The sequence below is a fragment of the Hydra vulgaris genome, chromosome 05 (genome assembly GCF_038396675.1).
Source record: "Hydra vulgaris chromosome 05, alternate assembly HydraT2T_AEP".
Taxonomy (NCBI): domain Eukaryota; kingdom Metazoa; phylum Cnidaria; class Hydrozoa; order Anthoathecata; family Hydridae; genus Hydra; species Hydra vulgaris.
The window spans coordinates 36,282,078-36,310,000 of record NC_088924.1 but is presented as its reverse complement, the minus strand read 5'-3'; the positions used below and the strand labels follow the sequence as shown (position 1 = coordinate 36,310,000).

Sequence of the window (27,923 nt, the reverse complement as noted above, 5' to 3'; positions counted from 1 at the left end):
AAATTTTTTTTTTTGCTGTTAATATTTTCAGCTGCTTATAATCTTACTAGGCACAAAAAATCTAACTGGAAAAACAACTGAAACATATGGAACTTTAATTTTAAAGATATATCAAACTTTCAATAAATTATTTTAAAAAACTTGCAAATAGAGTTCTGTAAAATATTAAGTTTGGTTTATAGACTCCTTGAAAAAAACAACAATTTTGTTATATTTAAGGAAGTCTTAATTATATGATAACTTAGTTATTTGATCTTAACAACTGAAAAAAACATCCTGTTTTGTTTTTATATAAAAACTGATTAAGTGTGATATTGATGTGCATTTATTTAAAAAAAATTTTAACAACTATGTTTTGTATAAGCTTATAATAACTAGTTTATAAAAAGTTCAGTTATAGAACAACATTGGTAAAATTTTATTCAAATTTTAGCAAATTAACAATTTGATATATATATAGAGATTGTATATATATATAAATATATCTCTAAAGAAAATTAACAATATTTATCAGTGTTAAAAATTATACAACAGAGGGGTTCTGAAAAGGTTTGAATTGTTTCTATATTAAAAATTCATTCATACTAAGTAATCTATTACATTCATACTAAGTAATTAATTATAAGATGTGTTCTATTGGCTTAATGACATCAGATGCATGCAAAGACCAACAAGATGTTATTGAAACTTTAAGCAATGAAGAAAAAATAACTATATCATTACCCTGTAACATTGAACTATCAAACTTAACAATATTATGCGAAAGACATACTACAGAATATTTGAAAATGTATCCTATATGGCAGAAAGCATGCTGTGATCTATTCTATAAACATACAAAGAAAATCACAAGTAAGTAGAAGTAGAATTTAAATATTTTAATATATATACTTTTTTAATTTGTATTTTCCAAAACATTACCAATATTTTAAACAATTGTGCTTTATACAATTCAATTACTTTTAGAAAATCTCAAAGTAGTTACGATAAATGAATCACAATGATGAGAAGTAGTTTAAATATTGCTCCTGGGAAGAAACTTTGCAAACCTTGTAAGCAAAAGATTGCCAGAAAAGCAGATCTTAAAGAAGAGAAGCAAAGTCAGGGTGAACAAGATGAGGATTTTCTAATATTATCATATCATTCAAATCAAAAAGACAGGAGACCAAAGAACTCAAAAATTTTAATATATCTCCTCTAAAATTTAAAGTCATCAAAACATATACTCTCAGAAGGAAAGCGAAAAGTTGCGCGCATCAATGAAATGGTAAGTAACGTTACTAGAAAATCTGAAAGTCAATTCAATATTCCCTCAAAACTGTGTTATAAAACAAATAACATAAAAAAGAAGGCTGACAACTTTGATGAAATTATGAGCTTGATAAAAGAAAAAATTCTATGTTCTGACAAAAGGACTATTGTTCAACTTTTAACAACTTTTAGCACCCCCAAGTTGGTCAATATTAGAAGTACAAAATAACTTTGCAGTTACAGAATACAAAGCAAAAATGGCTAGACAAATTTTTAATAAAAAAGGATTGTTAGCTATCTCTCCGTTGTATAAAGGTAAAATCTTACACAAAGAAATAGAAGATTCTGTTAAATTTTTTTATGACTCGAGTGATTTATGTAGAACTATGCCTGGAAAAAAAGATTATGTTAGCATTCAAAAGAACATCCATAAACAAAAAAAAACTGCTTTTGTGTAATTTAAAGGAACTATATGTATTATACAAAGAAAACAATCCAGAAATACAAATAAGTTACTCAAAATTTGCTTTACTTAGACCAAAGTGGTGCATTTTGCCAGGTGCAAGTGGTACACATTCTGTTTGTGTTTGTTCTTATCACCAAAATGCTATATTGCAAGTAGATGCCTTAAATATTGGACTAAAATATAAGAATTTCCTTTCGAAAACCGTTTGTTCAGTAGAAAACAAAGAATGCATGCTTTCACAGTGTGATAATTGTCCTGCTAAAGAACCCCTTACCAAATATTTGTATGAGATTTTAGGAGAATACAAAGATGATTTTGAGATACACTACAAGCAATGGCAAACTACTGATCGTGCAACACTATTGAGTTTAACAGCAGATGTTCCAACATTTGTTGAACTATTTGTATCTTGCTTTGAAAAGCTATAAGATCATTCTTTTATTGCTCACTCTCAATCACAGTACCTTAACCAACTAAACAAAATACGGATCAATCAAACATTATCATTATTAGCGACTTTGCTGAAAATTATGCTTTTGTAGTCCAAGATGAAATACAAAGCTATCATTGGAACACCCAACAATGTTCTTTTCATCCATTAGTGATATACTATAAAGATGATAAAGGTGTACTGAAACATATTTCTTACTGTTTTATATCAGACAACATTACACATGATGTAACTTATGTGTACAAAATATTTCAACTAATCATACCAATATTAAAAATAAAATTTTTCAATCTGTCCAAATTACATTTATTCACTGATGGTTGCGCAGGACAGTACAAAAATTGTAAAAGCTTTAACAATCTATGCCAACTAGAGAGCGAATTTGCCCTTAAAGTTGAATGGAACTTTTTTGCCACGTCCCACGTGGCAAAAAAGTCACCATGTGATGGGATTGGTGGTACTGTTAAAAGATTAACAGCACAAAAAAGTTTAAAACGACCATACAGAAACCAAATTCTCACATCAGAAGCTTTGTATGAGTTTTGTATTAAGAAAATCAAGGTTGTTAACTTCATTTACATAAAGGGATTGGACTTACAATTGCAATGTGAAGAGCAAAAAGAAAGGTACACTGAAAAAACTATCTGTTCCACAAGCTTGCTCTAGTTCTGGTAGAAACTATGTGTTTGAAAATGCTGAAATAGAAGAAGTACAAGTAAAATGGGAACAATATTGTGAACTATTACAAACACAGTCAAAATAACTTACATCTTCGATACCTTTAAAAATCTTGTATATTTAAGTAACTTTTTAAATTACGATTAACTTATTTTTATTTTATTTACAAATATTGTTTGGGAATTTCTTGAAAAAGTAACACATCTTTGAAATTAAAGTTTCATGTTTCAATAGCTTTTCTAGTTAGATTTTTTGTGCCTAGTAAGATTATATGCAGCTGAAAATATTAACAGCAAAAAAAAAAAAAAAATTGATGGGGGTGTTTTGAGATATTGGGCCCCGAAGTTGGTTTATAGAAACTAGTTGTTTTATTAACTTTTAAGCATGTTCCTTTTATATTTCAGCATTTGAAGTACATTTATTGAATTCAGCATCAAAAAAATATATATATGTTTATTTTCATAATTTTGCCATTTTTATTTCTTATTTTTTAAGAAAAATGTTTTTTCAGAATGTTATGAAAACTGGGTCATTTTGGGAAACCAGGTCAATATTAAAATTGCAGTATCTTGTCAACCGCTCAACATTTTTAGCTGAAATTTTGCATGCAATATTTTTTTATAGTTAGGAATAATGTGTCAAAATATAACACAAAAAGAAGACACATGGTTCAATGGACTGGGTGATTTGATGTGGAATTACCCATTTGTAAATAAAAAAAAAATTAATTTTTGCATTTATTCCATTTTTTTTTTATTCCAATACCTAGTATACTACATATTTAAATGCATCAATTAAATTTGCTGCCCTTGTGCAAAATCTTAACCCACCCATTAAATGCCTTTGTTGCTTATTTAAATTAGTTCTAAAATAGCATATTGCAACAAAAGTTCTATTAACTAACATTCTATTTGACCGAAATAGGCAAGCCAAACAAGTTTCATTTTAAAGCTATTGAGCTATCAAAAACTTTCTCATTTAAAAGCTATCAATTTAAAGTGTTTTTACTTATCGCTGATGACATTTTAAGGCCTTAAATATCAAATTTAATGAAATTTTAAATCACTATAAATTTATTTAAAACTTACACATGAAAATATATTTAATGATAAAAATTATAATATAAAATTAGATGAACAAAAATATCTATAAAAAAAAGTTATAAAATGTTTTTTAAATATTTCAAAACTTTTAATTTTAAATTACTAAAGTATTTAAAAACTTAAATATAAAAAACTTTCCATACAATATAATATATTGTATAAACACTATAGCTTTACAGTTTAGTTCACAGTGTTTTTACCTACATGAATAATATCCCTATAAAACATCTTGGATAATAATACCACCTAGAATTGAATAACTTTTGTCAGACAATCAATAGTTTGGCATGCTGGTCTTCTTCATAAACTTGTTCATATGGTGTATCTAGGAAAGTTTTTGAGATTATAAAATCGTTTCTTTCTAACTGCTTTATTAATAAATAAGTCATGCTTGAAGTCCAACACTCTTTTTCATTTCCAGTAACTTATGGGGTACCTCAAGGTTCTATCCTTGGGTCTGTTTTGTTTTTTATCTACATAAATGATCTTCCCAAACAATTTACATCTAAAGTAGCTCTTCTTGCTGATGACTCAATTTTATACTCTTATCGTGACAAAAAGTCTTCTCTTTTCAATTGCATAGAACAGGCAGCCGATCTTGAAGTGATATCACTTCAGTAACAGATTAAGGCACACAGTGGCTTGTAAATTTTAACTCCAACAAAACTCAATTAATTATGTCGACATTCCTATATTAATGAAAAGCAACCCACTCACTGAATCCTATTCTTTATATCTTCTTGGATTATCATTTACTACTAACCTTTCATGGAAACCATATATACAATCGATTACAAAATTAGCATTCACTAATGTTGCCTCTCTTTATTGTTCTCACCATTTTCTTACTCCTAATTTCATTATCTACGTCTACAAATCTTTTATTCCTCCCAGTATAAAATACTGTTACCATGTTTTGGCTGGTTCTTATAATGACGCTCTTTCTGGAGATAGCAGGTTCAACTACATTTATAAACTTTGAACTGCTATTTGCCAAACTTGAGCTTCTCTGCCATTGTCATAAAGTTAAATCTTTTTCCCTTTTCTACAAATATTATCATAATTGTTGCTGAAAGGAGCTATGTTTAGTTCCATCAACTAATACTCATTCTTGCTTGACACATCATTCAGCGAAGTCTTATATATCTACAGTATCTATCCCTGCATGCTCTAAAAAGTTTTATTTGTCTAGTTTTTTCCGCGCACTTCAACCCTTCGGTACTCTCTCCCTCTTCATGTTTTCCTGACTCATACAACCTTAAACTTTTCAAATCTTCTGTCAACTGTTTTATTGCTCTATAACTTTATTTTTTGTTTTGTAGTAACTCCCAACTTAATACTGGTTGCTTGTAGGCTTGTTGAGAGAAAACCTGTATCAGGTAGGATGTGATTAGTTGAATCAAGAGATGTCACCTTTATCAGGTAGGATGTGATTAGTAGAATCAAGAGATGAGATTGATGAAAAGTTTATAGCAAACAATTCAACTTTGTCTTTAAGTGAGGTAACAAAATCTGAACCATGCAAGAGAGGAGGAATAACAGATTTGCACTTATTATTGACACTGTTAATAATTCTCAATTAGTCTCTGGAGCTTTGGCTTTAGACAAAACCTTTCTACAATGGTTTCTAGCAATAGTAAACAGACGTCTGTTTTCCAAATAATTGTTTTGAAGATAGATATAAAAGTAATGGTTACGATTAGAAATTGGGGCAGCACAATGAAAGGAAAACTATGGAGAAGAGTGAAGCTTGATTAAAAGATTCCATGCCAACCTCAAACCAAGAAGTTACATAAGAAGAACATTTGTCAGCAGGACGACAAAAGATTTCTACCCAAGGGCCATCACAAAGAAAATCATGGATCAGTCAACCTTAAGGTAGTTGTAAGGATACAATGATTGGGGGATTCTGATGATGAAGAAGAATAAGATAATAGTTTTAGAGAGATCAAACCATGATCTCTCTAAAACCTGAAGCTGAGTACTGACTAGGAACAGAAACAAGACATAAATCAAGTAGAGAAGGTAAATGATTCGAATTGTCTGGAAAGCGAGTTGGAAAGTTGACTATTTGAATTAGAGATTGAGAAAGGAAAAAGTTGTGGGCCTTATTGCCTGCAGAGTCACTGACACTAGAGCCAAGCCATTCAGTGTGATGAACATTAAAGTCACCAACAACAACGATATTGGCTAAAGGATAAAGAGGGCTTAGTCAATTTGATCAGAAATAACATCAAAAAAGAGTGCAGTCTTGAGATATAGGAGAGCAATATAGAACAAAGAGAAAGACGATAGAGTGAAATGGTGCTAAACAAAAGCACATTAAAGAATAGTCTGTGGATTCAAACCTAGTTTCCTGACAAATGGGTAAATTCTTATGAATGTAAATGCCCAGGCCAAGCATGCAAATATTGGAGTCTTTATGAATTAAAAGAAGTTAACTATCAACACTAAGATCACAAGATAAGACAGACAAACTCAAATAAGTCTCAAGTAGGTCTGGTAAACTTTGCAAGAGATAAGACTCAACAGAAGAGAAGTTACTTTGAAGACCACGAATATTAGAAAATGATAGATTTAAAGAACTTGGTGACGATGATGGTGCTTTATGTTTTATAGTTTTTGATACTTTAGTTTATTTTTTAAATTAGTTAAAGAACTGAAATCACAGATAGTACCCAGTACACTATTCAATAGTCCAAGCAATTGCCTCAGTACTATTAATAAACTCAAGCCGTAACAAAGGGCTCCAAATGTGGCCTCAACAATGCACACCAAAAGTACAAACAGGGATACCATCTACGCGCAACACAGCACTGTTAGTACTCTGGTATTTTTGGTTGATGGAATCTCTCTAAGAGCTACCATAGGGTTTAGAAAATCTGACTACCAGCAGGCTTCAGAACAATAAAACTGAATTTTGGAGTTTTACTCTCATTAGGAGATAATAGAATGAGTTGCCTAGTCATAAAAACAGAGACACAAGCAGAAGCCATGCATTGAGTCAAGAAGATCCAGCGGGAGTAAATAAGTGCGAGAGCGGAGAAAAGCTCTGCTAAAACCAACATGGCGAGGGATGCGAGCTGCTCTTCTAAACTGCTTTTTACAAGAGCTTTTAGTTTTTGCACAAGCTATCTGTTTATTCATATAAAAATTGCTTATTAACCGCTTAACGAACCTATTAATTTTCAAAAGTGTGTCAAAAACAAATCTATTTTTTTTTTTAATTGATTTTACTGTTTTAACCATGCAAAAAAGGAAAATAATAATAATTAATAAATTTTAATATATTTTAATAATTTATGACCTTCCTAATTGACCTTTGAAAACTTGCTCGACATATGTCGAGCATTGCAATATTGCATAAAATTCTTGCAAAATTCTTGAAAAATTGAAGTGAACCTAGTTGCAAACTTAATTTCCTCTATTTCTAAACAATAAAATATAAAGTTGATTTCAATAAATTTATAAATTTATGATTTTATTAAAAACTCTAATTATATAACATTACATAAACTTTCGTAAATGTACATTTATGGCACTGTAAAACTGTAGAGACTAGGCAAAATCACGCATACAAAAATTTCAAATTTTTAACTGTAAAAGTAGTTTTATTACAAGAAACTTTCACGTATTTATAAATAATAAGAATAAAATAAGGCATTCTATAAATTTATGAACATTGAAATAATAGAAAACTACTTGAGATTATAATGAAATTGGCGCGTGGCAGTCATAAAAAGAAGAGTTTATCGTACAGGAAGCGCATCAGATATCATAATAACCAATCAGAAGCTTTGCTCGACATATAGCGAGCTAGCTCTCAAAGTATACCAATTTTTAATAATGCTCGACATATCTCGAGCAAATTTTTTTTGGCTAAAAAAGTTTGCTCGACATATGTCGAGCAAATTCGTTAAGTGGTTAAATACAATATTTAGTTTTATACTTGTTACTAGCATATGTTTGTAACGTTAATGTTACAATAATATACACATAACAAGAGTCATTTATTGCGCCATGAAAAATTTCTTTAGACAAAATTTTTTTAACTTTGCAAAAAACTTGCCTGTTTATTATCCAATGAATTAAATTTTTTTGATTTGCATTTTTCATTTTAGTTACAATAATAATTAAACTTTTTAGAAAAAAAAAATTACTTTTGCGAAAGCTGTAAGTTGCTCCTGTAAAGTGTTTTAGGGGAGTGTGGGGCTAAAAGCTCTCGCTTCCTGCCAAGGCCTGCAATATCCTAAACTGGAAACAATATATATATATATATATATATATTTATATATATATATATATATATATATATATATATATATATATATATATATATATATATATATATACATATATATATATATATATATATATATATATATATATATATATATATATATATATATATATATATATATATATATATATATACAATATACAGCGGAGAAATTAGAATTAGCCTCACCTTTATTTTTGGTTTTAATTTAACAAAAATGGCAGTGAAACAAATAAAAACTCTACTTTATTTCTTATTATCTTCTACTACAACTAAAAAGTTTATAAATAGGTATGTTTAAATTAATTACAAATGGAAAAAAATTAAAAGCATTCAAATTGTGGAGAAAATAGAATTAGCCTCATTTACGTTATATACAAAAAAATACAGAAAATATTTTGTTTTTACACTCATTCAATATTTAGTATTGCTTCCTGAATTTTTAATGACTTCAAATATGCGACTTGACATACTAGTCAGAAGATTTTGAATAGTTTTTATAGATATTTCATTCCAAGCTTCTCTGATACAAGTTTTCCGCTCCAAGGTGGATTCAAACTGCTCACCATTTTCATAAATCTTTCTAGAAAATATTCCCCATAGATTTTCAATTGGGTTAAGATCTGGACTAGATGTGGGCCATTCCATTACATGAATATTTTTTTCTCTAAACAAAGCTTTTGTAAGCATTGAATTATGGATAGCAGCATTATCTTGTTGAAAAAGTTTTCACCCATCAATTCCTCACCATGTTCAAGCAAACTTATTTCTAATAAATCATTGTAGTCCTGTGAATTCATTTTTGTTGAAATCCATGCCTGTGGAAGTTTTCCAGCGACGGAAAAAGCCCTCAAAACTTTAACGGTTCCACCACCAAAGTTACGACTCATCCGAGTTTCTTTCTCTTTTCGAAGATCGTGCCAGAAATATTGATAGCCATCAGGGCCATCTAGATTGAACTTTTTTTCATCACTAAAGAGAACTTGATGTTACTCTTCCTGCCAAGACATGTTTTCTTTTGCAAACTGTAATCTAACTTCTTTATGACGAGCAGTAAGTTTTGGTTTTGGTTTACGCTTTTTCCAAACTGTGTTTGGATCTTCATGTAAGATTTGTCTCACACGTTGAACAGATACAGTTAATTGTAAATCATCACGAATTTGAGATGCAGTTGTGTGCCGAGCAGCAGCACAACGTACAATAACTCGTTTAGTACGATTATCAATTTTACATTTGCCACCACTTTCCTTATAAGCTCCATAATTAACATCAACCTTGAAGTAATTATTAACCACTTTTGGAGGTCTTTTAATTTACTTTGCAATTTACTGATTAGATAAGCCTGTATCTTTGAATGCATTGATTACTGCTAATTCTTCCTTCGTTAAACGCTAACTTTTTGTCCCATTTCAAATTTAAGTATCAAAAACCAAATGTTAAAAACTTTATAAGTACTGATTTCACAGTCTTTGTTTAACTTACAAATAATAATAATAAGTCACAAATACGTATCACCAGATCAAAATATACGTAAACTGAAAATAATTAATGATGAGGCAAATTCCATTTGTTACCGCAAATATCAAGTGTTATACACTTTATGGTTTTATCAAATGTACCGCAATTTAATTATGCTATATTATAATCTAAAAAATTGTTTTTGTAACAACAATTATATGTGTGTGGATACAAAAGATGCACCGCAGAAACTTGCTTACAGATTTACAAAATATTGTATCAGTACATGGTGAGGCTAATTCTAATATATATATATATATATATATATATATATATATATATATATATATATATATATATATATATATATATATATATATATATATATATATATATATATATATATATATATATATATTTGTATGTATGTATGTATGTATATATATATATGTATGTATGTATGTTTGTATGTATGTATGTATGTATGTATGTATGTATGTATGTATGTATGTATGTATGTATGTATGTATGTATGTATGTATGTATTTATGTATGTATGTATGTATGTATGTATGTATGTATGTATTTATGTATGTATGTATGTATGTCTGTATGTATGTATATGTGTATGTATATGTATGTATGTATGTAAGTATGCATGTATGTATGTTTGTATGTATGTATGTATGTATGTATGTATTTATGTATGTATGCATGAATGTATATATGTATGTGCGCATGTATGTGTCAGGCCTTTGCATAAGAGGTGTACGGTCACACACTTTATATGACCTATAATACTTTGTTTTGACAACTTGACCACGGCTCTTTGCATGTTTTGATAGCTTTTAAAAAATGCGCTAAAAAAACAAAGTAAACTTTAATCAAAATAAATAACCCTCTAACTAAAAAGAGAATAAAATATTAAAAAATATATATATATAAAAATTTAACTAAAAAAAAAAAATTATTTAAGAATGACTAAATAAATACAAGAATAACCAGAAAAAAATTAAAACATTTATTGATTAATGTTAACTTAATTGTAAGCCAAAGTTAAAAAAAAATTATCACAGCAATATTAATCTTTATTATTCCCTCCTATAAATAAATAGGCTAATACAAGGGCGGATACATAGTGAGAGCCATGAGGGCGGTTGCCCACATTTTCCCCTTTAAGACTTTTATTTATTTTTTTTAGAAATCCATATATTTAACACAGCACAATCTTAAAAAACGTATGTAAATTAGACTGTTTATAAGTGCCATGAAATTTAATAAAATTTAGTGGTACAACTAAATATAAAAGTAAAAAGTTATTATGGTAGTTAAAAATTGTTTGCAGATGCAATTACTTATTATTTTAACTATTTTGTTAATTTAATTACAAGATTATTTTAACTATTTTGTTTTCTTATATTTAGGGTGCTTTTTTTGGCTATGATATGCAATGAGAGCCAAGGAACGAAACATGTCTATGAAATTTTTTAAAATCTATTTCTAAATATATTTATGTATTTGTAATGTAAAAATGTTTTTTTAAATTAATTTTTTTTTATTAGTTATTATTTTTCCATGATAAAATCATGGAAAGATAATAACTGTAATGATTGTAATGATTTTTTAATGGCTTTTGTACTCATTTCTTACTTCTTGTCTTAAACTCTAATCTGAATATTTTTTTCAAAGATCGCCTTTTATAACATTGCAATAAAGTGCTCGAGTTATAATTAGAAGCTTGGATGAAATTATTTCTTTAAATTTGTCTAATTTTTAATGTAATATGGAATATAATACAAAATGAAAAATTGTTTCAAAATTCTATTAACATTTGTTAATAGAATTTTGAAATGTTTATTTTAATTTAAATTTGCTTTGTTTTGTTTAATGTATTATTTAAATGTGCTAATTATCAAAACTTGCAAAAACCTGTGGCCAAGTTGTCAAAACAAGTATTATATGTGTGGTCATATAAGGCATGCAAATGCACACCTCTTACGCAAAGGACTGGTGTATGCATGTATGTATGTATGTATGTATGTATGTATGTATGTATGTATGTATGTATGTATGTATGTATGTATGTATGCATGTATGTATGTATGTATGTATGTATATAAAAACAAAAAAAAGCACTGTTCAACTAGTGTCTTTTCAATATATTTTACATACTAGATATTATTAAAACTTTTTTACTAGGCAATAGTTAAATCAAGGTAAACAATTTCAACCAACAAATGGTCATTTTTTAAAAACACATAAAACCAACTCTAAGCTAAGAGTGGAAAAATAATGTTTGTAACCAACTTTAACTCTGATGTTCAGTTATTTTTCATTTATTAATAAAAAAGATACAACAAGATTGTTTAATAATCAAATGATAAAACTGAGTTATTTTATTAGATAATTATTTTATTAATTATCATTATTATGATAATAGTTTAAATATCATAATAATGATAATAATGATAACTATTAATAATGATAATAATGATAATTAAACTATTAATAATAATAATAATGATAATTAAACAATTAATAATGATAATAATGATAATTAAACTATTAATAATGATAATAATGATAATTAAACTATTACTCTATCAAATTATTTTTTCACGAAGTAATAGAAATAAGTAAACAAAGTTAAAAAAATAAAATTCAACTATAATAAAAAAGCACCTTTTTTTTCACTAATTTTGACCCACCAATCGGTTGAGTTTGTAAAGTTTCTTTATTTTTACTTTTAACTTTATTGCCTTCAAATAAAATGTTATTATCTGTATCTCTATTGCTAATTTTATTTATTTGTAATTGCTTAGCGATCTCAGGTATTCTGTGTGTATCATGATCAATAATCTCACTTGCATGAGCAATTTTATTGTATAAACTCCATTCTTTATCATTTTCATCTTTGACTAACTCTTTATTAGAAAGTTTTCTAGCTTGCTTATCTTCTTTAGGAAGACTAGATTTTTTATCTGAGTATATAAATGAAAGATGATCAAATAGAGCATCAATCTCTGATTTTCTTTTGTTTTTTTTGTTCTTACTTTGTGAAATATTTTCATCTGCTTTTACATATTTAAACAACTTATTTTCTTTATCTTTGTTACTTTGTTGATAAACTTGTGAATGATCTTTCATAACCATTGAAAACTTTTGTGAATTATGATCAATTACTCTATCGCAATGTAATGTACTGTCTAAACACCATCTTCTGCCACCATGAGTTTTGAGTGATTCTATGCCATCATTTTTGATATTTATCAAGTCAATTTTAGGAAGACTACAGCTTTTTTCTGAGTATATGAATGAAAGATTATCAAAAAGGCTGTCAACTTCTGATTTTCTCTTACGCTTTGCAACTAATTTTACAGATGATTTGTTCATTTTTACTAAATAAAAAAATAAAACTTAATTAAAGCAAAAAAACAACAAAAAAGCTGAACAAAATAAACTATTTGATAAATGATACTCACAAAAAACTTTTGATTTAACAGATAGATAACAAAAGTTAATCTTGCTTAGTCGATTATGATTTATACTTTATTTTTTATATGAAAACAAAAATCTTAACAAATTTCAAATGAAAAATATATTCCTTTCATATGTAGATAATGCCATCTCAACCCTCAGTTAATTCATCTTCCAATTTCTCCATAAATCCTAGATTAAGTGCATATATATGTAATTAATGATGCCAGTTTTTGAGGGGTATACTAGCACTTCATGTTATAAAGACTGAGGTTGGACCAAAATGTTTAAAATGTACATGAACAAAAACTTATTGGTGACATTTGTTCTTGAGGACACTTGATACTGAAAATTGGAGCATGAAGACTGAGTGATGGTTCACTTTAGAGAAAGAGAACTTCCGAAAAACAAAAAATTATGCCAAAAGATTTTTTTTTTTTTTTTTACTGTAAATTAATTAAAAACAAAACAGGGAACACTTTACTTTTTTTTTTTTTAGTATTGATTAGTAAGTTAGCCTTATTAAAAATTATAGCTTAATCTTATTATACAAAATCAATAAGTAACTTTGCATTGGCTTATCTAAAATGTGACTTAAGACCACATGGATCAAGTGCTGTACTACTCTATTTACTAGACTAGAACACTTGTAAAGCTTGTAACAACGTGGCAAAATACAAATTGAAAATTATTATAATATATAAATAAATTTAACCTTTAAAATTTAAGTTATACTGATAATTTAAGACTGGGTCAATTTATGAGCATTTCATAGCGTTTATATAAAAATCTATCATAGATTTTTAGATAGATACTCATAGATTATATGAGTAACAGTAAGTAAACAAATTGATTTAAAAACTTCTGAAACACAGTAAAAAAAAACATACAAAAAATTTTCTCCTAATGAAATTATTTACTTGATTAAGTTAAGCTTTTTTTTTGTATTATTACTTAATAATTTAATAAAAATTATTAGAAAATGGAATTGCACCCTTAATAAAATAATTAACCTTAACAATAAATAATAATTTAAATAATTTATTTATTTATAATTTAATAATTAATAATTTATTATTTATAATTTAATAATTAATAATTTGTTAATAACAAATTAATAATAAAATATTATTCGATTTTCTGTTGTCGAGCAGTAATAGTCTACATTATCTGTTTCCCACTGTTAGGATAAATATTACAACAGCAAACGAAAACAAACACATTAAACAGATACAACAACAAAGTTATCGGTAGCATGGCTTCAGGGCCGTTACTAGATGCAAACAAATAGGTCGAGGTAACTTTTGCTATCCCCCTCCTCATTTTTTTTTTTTAATCGATTTTACGATTTTCATACAAAGAAAAAAGATGAACAATTTTATAAGACAGAAATTTACAATTGCGATACAATCAAAATTTAGAATAAAAAAACTAAGAAGCAAACTATCCAACTCGTTATCCAGACAACCCCAATCATTTACCTTCTTTACTCGACTTATGTCATGCTTTTGATCCTAGTCAGCGCTCAGTTTCTCCAAATTCACACTTAGGTGCTTCTGGTCACGGTTTGATCTCTCTAAAACCATTATCTCATTCTTCTTCATCATCAGAATCCTCCTATCATCGTATTTCTTACAACTACCTTAAAGCTGGCTGGGACTCTTTCCGTGATTTTTTTCGCGATGGCCCTTGGGTAGAAATCTTTCGTCTTCCTGCTGACAAATATGCTTCTTACATAGCCACTTGGATTTAAGCTGCCATGGAATCTTTTATTCCCTCTCGACAATTCCAAGTCAAGTCTTACTCTTCGCCGTGATTTTCCTCAAATTGTGCTGCTGCAATTTCTAATCGAAATCATTACTTCCATATCTATCAGCAAAATAATTCTCTAGAAAACAGACGACTGTTTACTATTGCTAGAAAGCATTGTAAAAAGGTTTTGTCAAACGCCAAAGCCCGCTATTCTCAGACCACGAAATCTTGTATTTTATCTCAAAAGTTAGGCTCTCGTGACTTCTGCAGAATCTTTAACAGTATCAATAATAAGGGCAAATCTGTTATTCCAGTACTCTTGTATGATTCAGATTTTGTCATCTCACCCAAAGACAAAACTGAGTTGTTTGCTAAGAACTTTTCATAAGTATTATCTCTCGATTTCACTAGTTGCGTTTTACCTGATATAGCTAAAAACAGGTTGATCCATTACTTGACATTCGTATCACTCTAGCTTCTGTATATAAAGTGATTTCCTGCTTAGACTCTTCTACAACTTTTCGTCTGGTCAACATACCTGATAAAGTTTTGCAGAAGTATTCTCTGGAGCTGTTGTCTACACTTTCAAAATTATTTAACAAGTGCTTACTGGAGTCTTATTTATTAGCATGCTGAAAAGCGGCATCTGTTATCCCTATTTTCATAAGTTCTGGAGAGCGATCTTACTCATCTAATTACCGTCCTATTACCTTCTTCCTATCATAAGCAAAGTTTTTAAGTCTTTAATTAATAAACACTTAATCTTTTATCTTCAATCTAATAGCTTACTTTCTGATCATTAATATGGATTTCGATCTTCTCGCTCTACAGCTGATTTGCTAACAGTAATAGCCTTAACCTCTCCACCTTTATCTAATGCACAATAAAACCGATAGGTTTTATCGTGCATTAGATAAATTAGATACTTCAACTAAGATTAACCCATTTTTTTTCAGCCAATCATTATCGCAATAATTTAGTAATAATTATGTATATATTGTATATATTTATTTCCCTTCAATAAAAAATTACAATTACAGAATAGCTTTACTACAAATATAAACGGTAGGACTTCCAAAAGATCATGAAGCAATATCAAAAATAATAATATCAATAGTACAATAACATTAATAATAAAAAATTAAAATTAACCAATAAAAATAAATCAACATAAGCTATATATAACTGTGCATTTAATATATATATATATATATATATATATATATATATATATATATATATATATATATATATATATATATATATATATATATATATATATATATATATATATATATATATATATACATATATATACTGGATAAAATATATGAAACAAAAGAACTAAAAACAAGAAAAAATATTTCCTGTTAAAAAGATAATTTCTCATTTTAGATAATGAATATAAACAGTTTTTTCAATGTTTCTAAAGGTTGAAAAGCAATTATAATGTACTCCTTCTGATTCTATCTAGCTTTTGCATGATCACATCAATGCTTCCGCAAAGTTCCAGACCCTAAGTTAATTTGGATACTGCCAATGTTTGATATAAATGAGTTATGGATCTTGGATGGGTAAATGGAATTCCAGATTGAATAAGAGTTTGAATCGCTGAACGAAAGTTTGATATAATGTTTACCTGATCAAATGAGGTAAAAGAAGAATGTCCTATGTAAAACCTAAATGTTTAAGTCTGCCATTTAAACTTATTTGATTACCAGCAAGGTGTATTGTACAACTTCCTATCTGTCTTTTACCTGTGAGAAGAAACTCTGTTTTATCAAGGTTTAGTTTTATGCAATTAAAGTTGTATATTATATATTACAAGTTTTTAATAACTTTTCAAGACCAGAGAAAGTGGAGTTTTGAAGTCTAATATCGTTAGCATAGGCTACTAAACTAGTGAAGTTACCATATATAGACGTTTTAACATTACTTTTATTTTTATTATTTTTGAGAAGATCTTGTGTATAGAATTATAGAGTTGCGGTGATAGAAATGATCCTTGTGTTACTCCTCGTTTAAGAAAAAATTCGTTTGATTTTCAACCTTGGTATGAAACGGTTTCAATACTATTATAATATAAGCTGGTGAGAATCAGCATAGTGTAAGTCAAAAAAAAAAAATAGTGTTAAGCCAACATTTATGATATTATAATAAGCATCATTATGTTAAACTCGAGACTGGTGTAAGGTGTAAGTTTATGTAAAGAAACTGGCTACTGTTTTTATTTTAGCTTGTAGGGTTTACTTTACGGTAAATCTAATAAAACCTTAAAAATCTCAAATTGCGGAAACGTTGATCCTACTCTGATTCTCACCGGCTCATATAATATAAAGATGGTCTTAACTTTACGCAAAGGTAGCTTTTTGTTAAGGTATTACTTATTAAAAAGAATTTCTCGGTTACAAGTATCAAAGGTTTTTTCCAGCATCTAAGGAGCATAAATAAACAAGTGAGTTTTTACTGTTGTAATTTTATATAGCTTCAATAATCACAAATTCTGCATCCAGGGTTGAACTGTTAGTTAAAACCTAATTGAAAAAGATTAATGTTCTTTATCTTCGGACATATTATTAAAATCAAATATTCTAGAATTTTTGAAAAAATAAGTAAGATACTAATACCCGATTCTTGGCTTATCAAAAGACTTTTGATTTAACAAGTGGCATTATTATATATATATATATATATATATATATATATATATATATATATATATATATATATATATATATATATATATATATATATATATATATACATATATATATATATATATATATATATATATATATATATATATATATATATATATATATATATATATTAATTGAGTAATTAAAGCAATTAATTAGCCATTAGGCCGGGTGAATCAAAAAAAGCAATTGCTTTTACTTAGTGTTTGGAGTAATTGTTCAGCATTACGTGATTCAAAATTTGAGCAAAATCCCTGAAGTTTTTATTCACGTAAAGCTGACCAATTATTGAGTACAAGCAAATGCTTTTTTTTTATTTACCCGGCCTATTATGACAGTGCGTCACAACTTGCATGTTTTAAATGTAAGTGGTATTTTGTAATGTATGATGGTAATATGTATATGTGGGACCAGATATGATGCTATGCTATAAGAGGAATTTGGTAATGTATTATACTGATATGTATATGTGGGACAAAATATAATGCAGATATATGTGTTAGTGTGTGACCAGAGCTTTTAGTTACATCAACTAGTTCTAGTTTGTTTAATTTTATAAAGATCAGATAAAATCATTGAGTAATAATTTTTCGTGGAGCTTGATCTTTCTAATAAATCATATAATCTGTAAGGAAAAGATTGGAAGTCACTATGTACAATAATTTCACCATAGCTTTCTATAAGTCCTTTTATTGTGTTTAACTGACTTTGGTATTCTTCAAGTGATATTTGATTATTACGCGATGAAGATAGGTAAATGCCAATGATTATAATGCTGCTAAAATTTTTGGTTTGTTTAATACGAATTGCGTAATCGTATTGTAACAAATTATGTCTACAAATCAAAAGAAGTTGCATTATTTGAATACTTACCTAGGCAATATACACTAAAACGCCATTGGTCAAGAGACTCACATAACAGCTTAAGTCACGTGGTTTAAATAGGTATAATTGAAAAGACAAAAATATAGATATTAGAAAGTAGACATTTAAAAAATTAAGCAATGCATAATGTTGCGAAAATATAGATGTTAAAAAAATTTCAACATATTATTTATTCTTACCACCAACATAACAGTTATGTATGATAGACTTAATAGTTATTTAACTGAGAGCAATATAATGTATAATAAACAATTTGGGTTCAAAAAGAATCATTCAACGGATCATGCGGTAGTCGAGCTAATAAATTACATATCCAATATGTTTAACAACGATTGGTCTACATTAGGGGTTTTTATTGATTTGTCAAAAGCATTTGACACTGTTAACCATGATATTCTTACAAAAAAATTAGAACTGTATGAAATACTAAACAATAACTTAATATGGTTTAAAAGCTACCTTTCAAACAGAAAACAATACACAATATATACAGCAAATCGTCAACCAAAAACCAAGAAAAATGGACATACGGCCTATGTCCATTTTTTGGGTTTCCGAAAAAATCAAGTTTTAAAATTTAATTTGTACCAGAATGTTTGACTAGTTTCTTAAATATTTAAAAAAGTTTTATCATTGAGACTAGATTTTTTGGACACATACTAGATTAATTGTTGAATATTTATTGACAATAAACAGAAAAAACATAAATTGTGGGCATACGGCCTCTTGGTTCTCGGCTGACGAAATGAAACAGAATAACACACTGTAAAAAAATTCCGTAGTATTTATCAGACTTTCTCCGTTTTTATATATTTTTTAATAAATTACGGCCTTTTACCTATACTTTTAAGACTTTTGAAATAATCACATCATTTTATATGATTTTTTCCGTATCAATGATATATTACATTAACTAGATGTTTAACTTGCGGGATTATATTTGACAAAAAATGAAGCCGTTTTTTTTTGTTTATAGCAATAGTCTGCCATTTGTAAAAAGGGCAAAAGCTGAAGCCGAAGTGTGGAATAAAAGTTAAAAATGCAAGTCAAAAGCTCCCAATAAATTAAAGATAATCCAAAAACAAGTTTTAATAATTATAAAATACATATACAAGTATTTTTATGAGCTTATGTTTATTAAAAAGTATTTTAATTCATAAAAATGCTTTAAAAGCGTCTGTCGTTTTACTTTTCTATTCAAAACTTTAATCCCTTTCTTTGATCGAACATAAATAAAGGAATCATAATTTATTATTTTACAAGTATTCTAATATCCGTTTAACACTTTTACATAAATGGTATTTAAATTTAAAGTATATTTACTTCATTTAAGAAAAGAAAAGTTAAAGATGTTTGTTTACGAGTTTAATCCGCCATTTGTAAAAAGGGTTTCACTTTTCGGATCGAAGTTAGACATCTATAATATAACTATATAAATATAATAACTAATAAAATATTATATTATAATATATATAACATATATTATATTATAAATATATATAATTGGTCCGTATTTATGATAAGGAGAAGTTTCGTAACTTTAAATTATATTAACGTATATTTTAGTGTACTTTAGTATAACCTCTAATTTACACAGCGCCATATTTCTTTTTTACTAGGAGAAGTTATACACATAATAATTTCGAGTTAGAGATTCTAATATATTTATATTTGTTTTACTGGAACTAAAGTGCTATATGTTTTGAGGAAGTGCATTTGCAAAAAATTATTTTTATTTTAGATTAAGGATATGCTGATATAAATAGATATAGATACTTATTAAAAATAGATCCTTTTTTTTTTTTTTTAGGTGCCCCAAGAAGTCCTAACGGTCTTCTCACAGAGCACCGCGGAAGTGCATTTAACCAGGAAGTTCACGCCTCCTTCCTTACCTTGACGCCAAAGTATGTCCGAGCTCGTTTCGAACCTGGATCTCCTGCTTTAAAGCAAGCTCTTTAAAAGCGCTTATAAAGCAAGCGCTTCGAACCTGGATCTCCTGCTTGTAAAGCAAGCTACTTCTGAAAATTAGTTTCCTATATTATATAGGATTTATATGGTATAAAAATCTTTTCTTATGTATTGAATTTTTTAAAGTTAATATTATGTTACTATTATGTTTTTATAGTATATAAAAGAAACACGAGACAATATGAACTTTGAAAAGATTCAATTCATAAGAAAAGAATCTTATAGCATTAATGCTATGCATAATATTATGTTTTATTTTTTTACAATGCATTGTAAATAAATAAAACATAATTTAATAATAAGTCAAGTTTTATTTACAATTTTATTTAGACATTATATTGAATTTGCAGTTGACTGTATATATATATATATATATATATATATATATATATATATATATATATATATATATATATATATATATATATATATATATATATATATATATATATATATATATATATATATATATATATATATATATATATATATATATACAACCCTCAGAATTAAGAAAAGGAGGTCAGCAATAATTTGCCGCCCTCAATCTTTTAGAGGTCGGCAGCTGGTCGGCAAAAATAATTTGATACTATGGTCTTACCATAAAACATAGAACTAAGGTCGGCAAATTTTTGCTGACCTTAAACACTTTTTGGTTGGCAGTTAGGTTGGCATTGCTGAATCTCGACCCTTATTCCGAGGGTTGTATATATATATATATATATATATATATATATATATATATATATATATATATATATATATATATATATATATATATATATATATATAGCAGTACCAGGAATTAGTTAATAGTTGTGAAATAGTTATATGTTTAATGTTATTTAAAGTATTCGTTTATGTGCATTATTTATATATTATATATATATAATGTGTGAGAAATTTGCTACGAAATTTGGATATTTAACTGAAAAGTCCATTTGTTTAGCTTTCTATTAATATATATTTTATTTTTTAATCATCTTTGCTTCCAACAAGGCTGCAAGCAACCACTAATTAAAGTTGGAAGTTACTGGAAGAGAAAAGATAAAGATTGTAAAAATATATATTAATAGAAAGTTAAACAAATGGACTTTTCAGTTAAATATCCAAATTTCGTATCCAAGTTTCTCAGGTTTTGGATATATCGTATCCAAAACCTGAGAAACTGCTAAATAAAAGAACCAAAAATATATCAAAGTGCCGCCATGAAAATAACTTCTTATTAAAAAATTACAAAGCTCGCTACAAACCTAACTAACAACTATAAATAACTATATTATTCTACTTCATGTATCTCTAGGCTAACTAATAAATTACTAACATACACAACTATTGTAATATATTCATAGTATTACATATATTTTCATATCAATTTTTAATTTTATATATATTTTAACAGTAACATATAATGTAAATATATATATATATATATATATATATATATATATATATATATATATATATATATATATATAATAAAATTTACGTAAATTATGTAAAACTTTAAACGTAACAAGGGTTCCTATCCAGTGAACTTGATATTGAACATAGGTTGAACATTCTAACACCTAGTGTATGTCCTAGTACTGTCCGCTGTCTCTATGCCAACTCTCTAACTCAACTTCTTCTAACTTTCTTTTTTATATCCTTCATTCTTCTAATAATCACTTACTCTTGGTCTGCGAAAAGGTTTTGGTGCTTTTTAGTGAGCACCATAACTCTTTTGCAGACTAAGAGTAATTGAGCAACATAACCCTCTATATGGCATTTAGCCAGAGGAGGATAAACCACACGGAGGATAAACGCATGGAAAGAAGGTATATATTAAATAAAATAGTATGTTATTTGTATTTTTATATTTACTTTTTTGTTGTGCCCAGTCTTTTTAAAAAAGCTCTCTTAATTATTATTCTCGTTATCTGATTTATATTTGTATTTATATCTGATCTATATTTAATTTATTTAAAATTGTGGTTTTTAACAAAGTTATCTGTAGAATAGAAATTTTTATGTTAATAGTTGTTAAATTATTATTTAGTTATTTATTTGTAATTATATATAATTTATATTATATTGATTAATTTTGATTGTAACTTTAGGTGTTTTCAAAGTTTTCTGGATAAGATTCGTGGCCCTTGGTATGTAGCCTCTATATTGCAATTAGCCGGAGGAAAATAAACGCATGGAAAGAAGGTATATATTAAATAAAATAGTATGTTATATGTATTTTTATATTTACTTTTTTGTAGTGCAGTCTGTTTGTAGTCTTTTTAAAAAAGCTCTCTTAATTATTATTCTCATTACTATGATTTATATTTAAATTATTCAAAATTGTAGTCATCTGTAGAACAGAAATTTTGATGTTAATAATTGTTAAATTATTATTTAATTATTTATTTTTATTTATATATAATTTATATTATATTGATTAATTTTGATTGTAACTTTTAAAATCAAGTACTACTATTGAAAATTTTTGTTAGGTTCGTGCTTTGGTTTCGGCTTCAACCCAACCTTGAATTTTAAATTTACCTACATCTGAATCTTCCAGTGCTATGCTAGATAATTGAATCGATGCTTTCAAAGTTCCCTGGAAAAGCTGCCAGCTGAAATCATGGATTTACTCCACAAAAATGCTCCTCTTTTGCCAAAACACGAAAGTACAATGATGAGAGTCATTTGTGATGTTATACTTTCGTACTTGTTTATAAAAAATCTATAAAAATTTATTATAAAAATTTTTCATATTACCTGCAATGTATTCTCTAACTTTATCTACTTCTAACCTACACTTTCTTCTATTTCAACATTTTCTTTTCTATTCTTATTTTTTTTTATACTGTAAATAATGATTTATTAATCTAATCTAATTATTATGTAGATGTACTGCAAAAGTGAATCCTGAAAAAGGAAACTAAATTGCAAAAAAAAACTGGTAAAAGACAATATGTCGGACCTCGCCGACATACTGTTTGAGTTTTGTAAACAACCTAGCGCTGTTTGAATGGACAGAGCATCAATAGATCAAAAGACGCTTTGTTTATATTTATTATAACTGTTATAGTATAATATATATAATAAATATTATAATATAACACAACTTGTCATAATAAAATATTTTATAGTATATATAATAACCACTATAACATAATTTATTTATATTTATTATAACTATTATTACTATAAACGAAAAAACGCGCCAAGTTCAAGTAAATTGAATTTAAGATAACTAATAAAGACTAAGCTACTCATAGTTGTGCATCAACAAAAATTGATAAATTTGAGACTTGACACGTTATGCATATGGTCTATATAATTAAAATAAATTTTAAATGTTTTGTAAGTGGCTAAAGTACTCAAAACTACTGAGTTTTTTTATGTTGTGTTTGATGTAGATTATATTATAATTTTTATTCATTTAAATTACAAGTAGTCTCTTAATAGTCGAATTACATGTTTATAACAATATAAATTCTATTCATTTATTTTTGACTTTCGCATAAACTCTGTAAAATGAGTTGAGTAATTGTCTATTTGTCTGATTTAACGGAGTTTTCCCGTTAATTTGAACGAAAAAAAAAAAAAAAAATACGGAAACCGTAAAATTTTACGGAGAAAGTGCTGTCAATTTGCTGCCTGACTTTCTCCGTTAATTTGTAAGGAAAAAAAATGAAATACGGAAATCGTGAATTTTACGGAGAAAGTTCTGTATCTTATTTAACCGACTTTTTCCGTAGATTTTTACGGAAAATAGAAACACGGAAACCGTTAATTTTTACGGAGAAAGTGTTGTCACTTTGTTTCCGGACATTCTCCGTAGAATCTACGGAGAATTTTATAACAGTGCATATTATAACTTGTGGTGTTCCCCAGAAATCAATCTTAGGCCTGCTATTATGCCTACTCTGTACAAATGATTTATATTAAGTATCTAAAATTTTTTAATGGTATTTTGTTTGCTGATGATTCGAATTTCTTTATTCAAACAGTAATATAAAAGATCTGTTTAGAATATCTAACTAAGAATTGTTAAAAATAAATGATTACAAATAATAAACTTTCATTAAATGTTGGGAAAACTAAATTTATCTAATTCCACAAACCTAGTAGGGGAGATAACCTTTGTTTAAAATTATCTTCATGAGTAAAACACTTATTAAAAGAGAGTCAAAGGTTAACTTTCTAGGAGTGATTATAAATGAAAATATATCATGGAAATATCATATTAAATCTATTGAAAACAAAATTTTCAAAAATATATCAATGCTATATAAAGTTAAACCATTTCTTAATATTGAATCTTTAAAAGTTATATATTTTTCATTTATTCATCTTTCCTATTGCAATATTGTATGGGGAAGTACCAATTATGGGAAGCTTAAAAGAATCTATAGCAAACAAAACATGCGAATAGAATTATTTTTGGTATCAACAGAACTGTTAATGGTGAATCTCTTTTAATGGAACTTAATGCACTAAATGTTTATAAACTTAAAATATACCATATATATATATATATATATATATATATATATATATATATATATATATATATATATATACATTTTTTGCAAACTTAAGCTTGTTTTCTTTTTTTTTTAGTAATACCTTTTATAAAATTTTGGGACCTAAATGAATGGTTCAGGTTTTTTGGGGTGAGCTTTCCACCCACCCCAAAAAACCTGTCATAGGGTCCCTAAGTATTCCTGTAAGTTACTTTTTGTAAGCAACTTACAGGAATACCCAGGATATTACAGTGCTACGGAATGGGTTTTCCTGTAAGATACTTTTCTCGATCACCAAAAATACAAATTTGCAAGCACTTCGTCATTTCTGGTTCTTTTTTAGATTTTATTCAGATTAATAAAGAAATTATCCAGATTATTCAGTTTATTGAAAAAAATTAATGTGTGGTGAATCAAAGTAAAATTTATAACCTTTACTGGTTTCTTCCGACAGGTAAGCATCAATCAAAATCTGTTTGATCAGTTATATAGTAGAATACTTTTTTGATCTTATTGTTGCTTGGTTACAAGTATACTTTACTGATGTGATTGCTGCTTGGAAACAAGTATAATAGAAGAAATAATTTAATAATAAACAAGCTTTATTAAAATTTGACAAGTATTCATATTAATTTGTCCGACTCTTTGAAGGTCTTTCTTATTTTAAAGTATTAAAAGATTTTTATTTCTTTTCAGTGATACACATAAGCATAGGAAGTATGCAAAAATTTGAAAAAGTTTAAAGAATTTAAAAATTCATGTCAGAGACTTGACAAAAGTCAGGATGTCTGCTTTGGCTAAATTCTATTTTTAGTGGAAAAGTATGAGGTTGTTTATCGTTTTGATAGTTATGCCTAAAATGATGAAGAAGAAAAAAAAAAAAAAATGAATAAATAAATAAAAAATGTTAAAGTAGAAAAAAATAAAAATAAAAATAAAAAATTTAAATTAATAACTACAAAAGATTTTTTGTTGTTGTTGCAATTAATGCTGAAAAAAAGAGACGCAACAATTGGAAGTTGTTTACAGTCTGTCAAGATGTAAAAACATTTAAATGGTAAAAATAACTAAAATCAATATAAAGTATACTTAATATAAATACAATCAATAAACGCTTTTGTTATGAATTCTTAGAATGCTATCACCGCAGTAGCAGTAGTTAACATTTTTGTCACATAAGTTATTCATTAATAATTGACAAAACATTTAATTTAGAAAGCAAATCAAAAAAGAATTTTTTTTTTTTTAATGCTTACGTCTACGATTAAATTTTCAATATTTTTAATTACATGTAACGGAGACATGTTTGATTTGTTACATTATAATTTTTACCACAAACGAGTTTTTTCGTTACTTTTTGCTATTAAGCACTATACTAATTGCGTGGTTCCTGAAGGACTTTACTTTTTGCATATTTGTCAGGAACACCAAGCAACGTCATTTCCAAGAGAAAAATATAACAGAATTGCTATTATGTGCAAACTCTAACTTAAATAATGCAAACTCTAAATATGTTCATGCCTATGTCAAAACTTACAACTCCCTCATTTTAGGGGTTGTAAAAAATACAACCCCTCTCAATTTAGGGGTTGTAAAAATTTTATTCGGATAATCAACCTTTTGGACGTTGCAAGATTTTTGAATGAAATTTAAAACTTGTCAAATATATATATATATATATATATATATATATATATATATATATATATATATATATATATATATATATATTTGACAAGTTTTCAAATATATATATATATATATATATATATATATATATATATATATATGCATATATGTATATATATATGCATATATATATATATATATATATATAAATATATATATATATATATATATATGCATATATATATATATGCATATATATATATATATATATATATATATATATATATACATATATATATATATATATATATATATATATATATATATATATATATATATATATATATATATGCTGATGACGCTGGTTACAACAATCCAGCGAAAATTTCTTTTAAAAAATAAATTTAGTATCGAGAAAAATTCGTATTTATTGATGTTTATAAAATAATAATTTATATACTCTCATACATGATGTCTACATTCTGAAAAAAAAAATTATATATATATATATATATATATATATATATATATATATATATATATATATATATATATATATATATATATATATATACATATATATATATATATATATATACATATATATATATATATATATATATATATATATATATATATATATATATATATATATACATATATATATATATATATATACATATATATATATATATATATATATATATATATATATATATATATATATATATATATATATATATATATATATATATATAATAGAGGAGACCAGGGCTAGTTGACAGCAGGTGTAAGTTGAAGAACTGCGTTTATCTTAAGAGCCTTTCATCAAAAAGTACCAAAAATTGCATAGGATCTTTTTAATTGACCATTTCATCATTCACTGTAGTATTGTTAGGATTCCCGCATGAGCATGGAGATGTTGGAATTTAAGTGTTTTTCGGACAAAAGCGTAACTTTTGCAACATCTATGTTTCTATAAATTTCCCACTAAATAGCACATTAATAATAATTTTTATAGTTTACGCCAACTTACCCTTAGGTGAGGTAAGTTGGCAATTTTTTTTTTTTTTTTTTAAATCCTGCGGGCACCCATGCACTTGTGAAATTGGCTTTTCTATTCGCAAAAAAAAAAAGAAATGTATCAATTGGTAAAAAAATGTTTATAACTGGTACTTTCAAGATTCTCAACACTCCATTCTTAGATAGGTTGCTGATAGCTATTGTTATGCTACTTTTTTGTGGATGTTTTGGGTATAAAACGTGTGTCAGATAAGTTCATTCCAAAACTCATTAATTTTGACCAGAAGAACCGTTGC

The 27,923-nt window shown here is 26.9% G+C and overlaps 1 protein-coding gene and 1 long non-coding RNA gene across 4 annotated transcripts in view; one reads left to right on the top strand and one right to left on the bottom strand.

Annotated features, from left to right (window-relative positions):
* Window positions 1–13,282, bottom strand: part of LOC100209870 (DNA (cytosine-5)-methyltransferase 3A) — a 74,825-nt gene extending 61,543 nt beyond the window's left edge. The window contains exons 1-2 of one of the 3 annotated variants that reach the window (XM_065798049.1): window positions 13,169–13,282; window positions 12,369–13,084 (exon numbers count right to left, since the gene is read on the bottom strand). In XM_065798049.1, coding sequence (XP_065654121.1) covers window positions 12,369–13,079 — 711 coding nt within the window. In that variant the 5' untranslated portion in view covers window positions 13,080–13,084; window positions 13,169–13,282. Of the gene's footprint in view, window positions 1–8,109; window positions 8,204–12,368; window positions 13,115–13,168 lie in introns of those variants that run through there. The other 2 variants (XM_065798050.1, XM_065798048.1) reach the window with 2 other exon arrangements.
* A 6,523-nt stretch (window positions 13,283–19,805) lies between these two features.
* LOC136080818 (uncharacterized) lies at window positions 19,806–23,834 on the top strand. Its single transcript, XR_010638668.1, has 4 exons — window positions 19,806–19,907; window positions 20,310–20,555; window positions 22,570–22,663; window positions 22,954–23,834. It is a non-coding gene; the product is annotated as an uncharacterized LOC136080818 (long non-coding RNA).
* The last annotated feature ends 4,089 nt before the right edge of the window (window positions 23,835–27,923 follow it).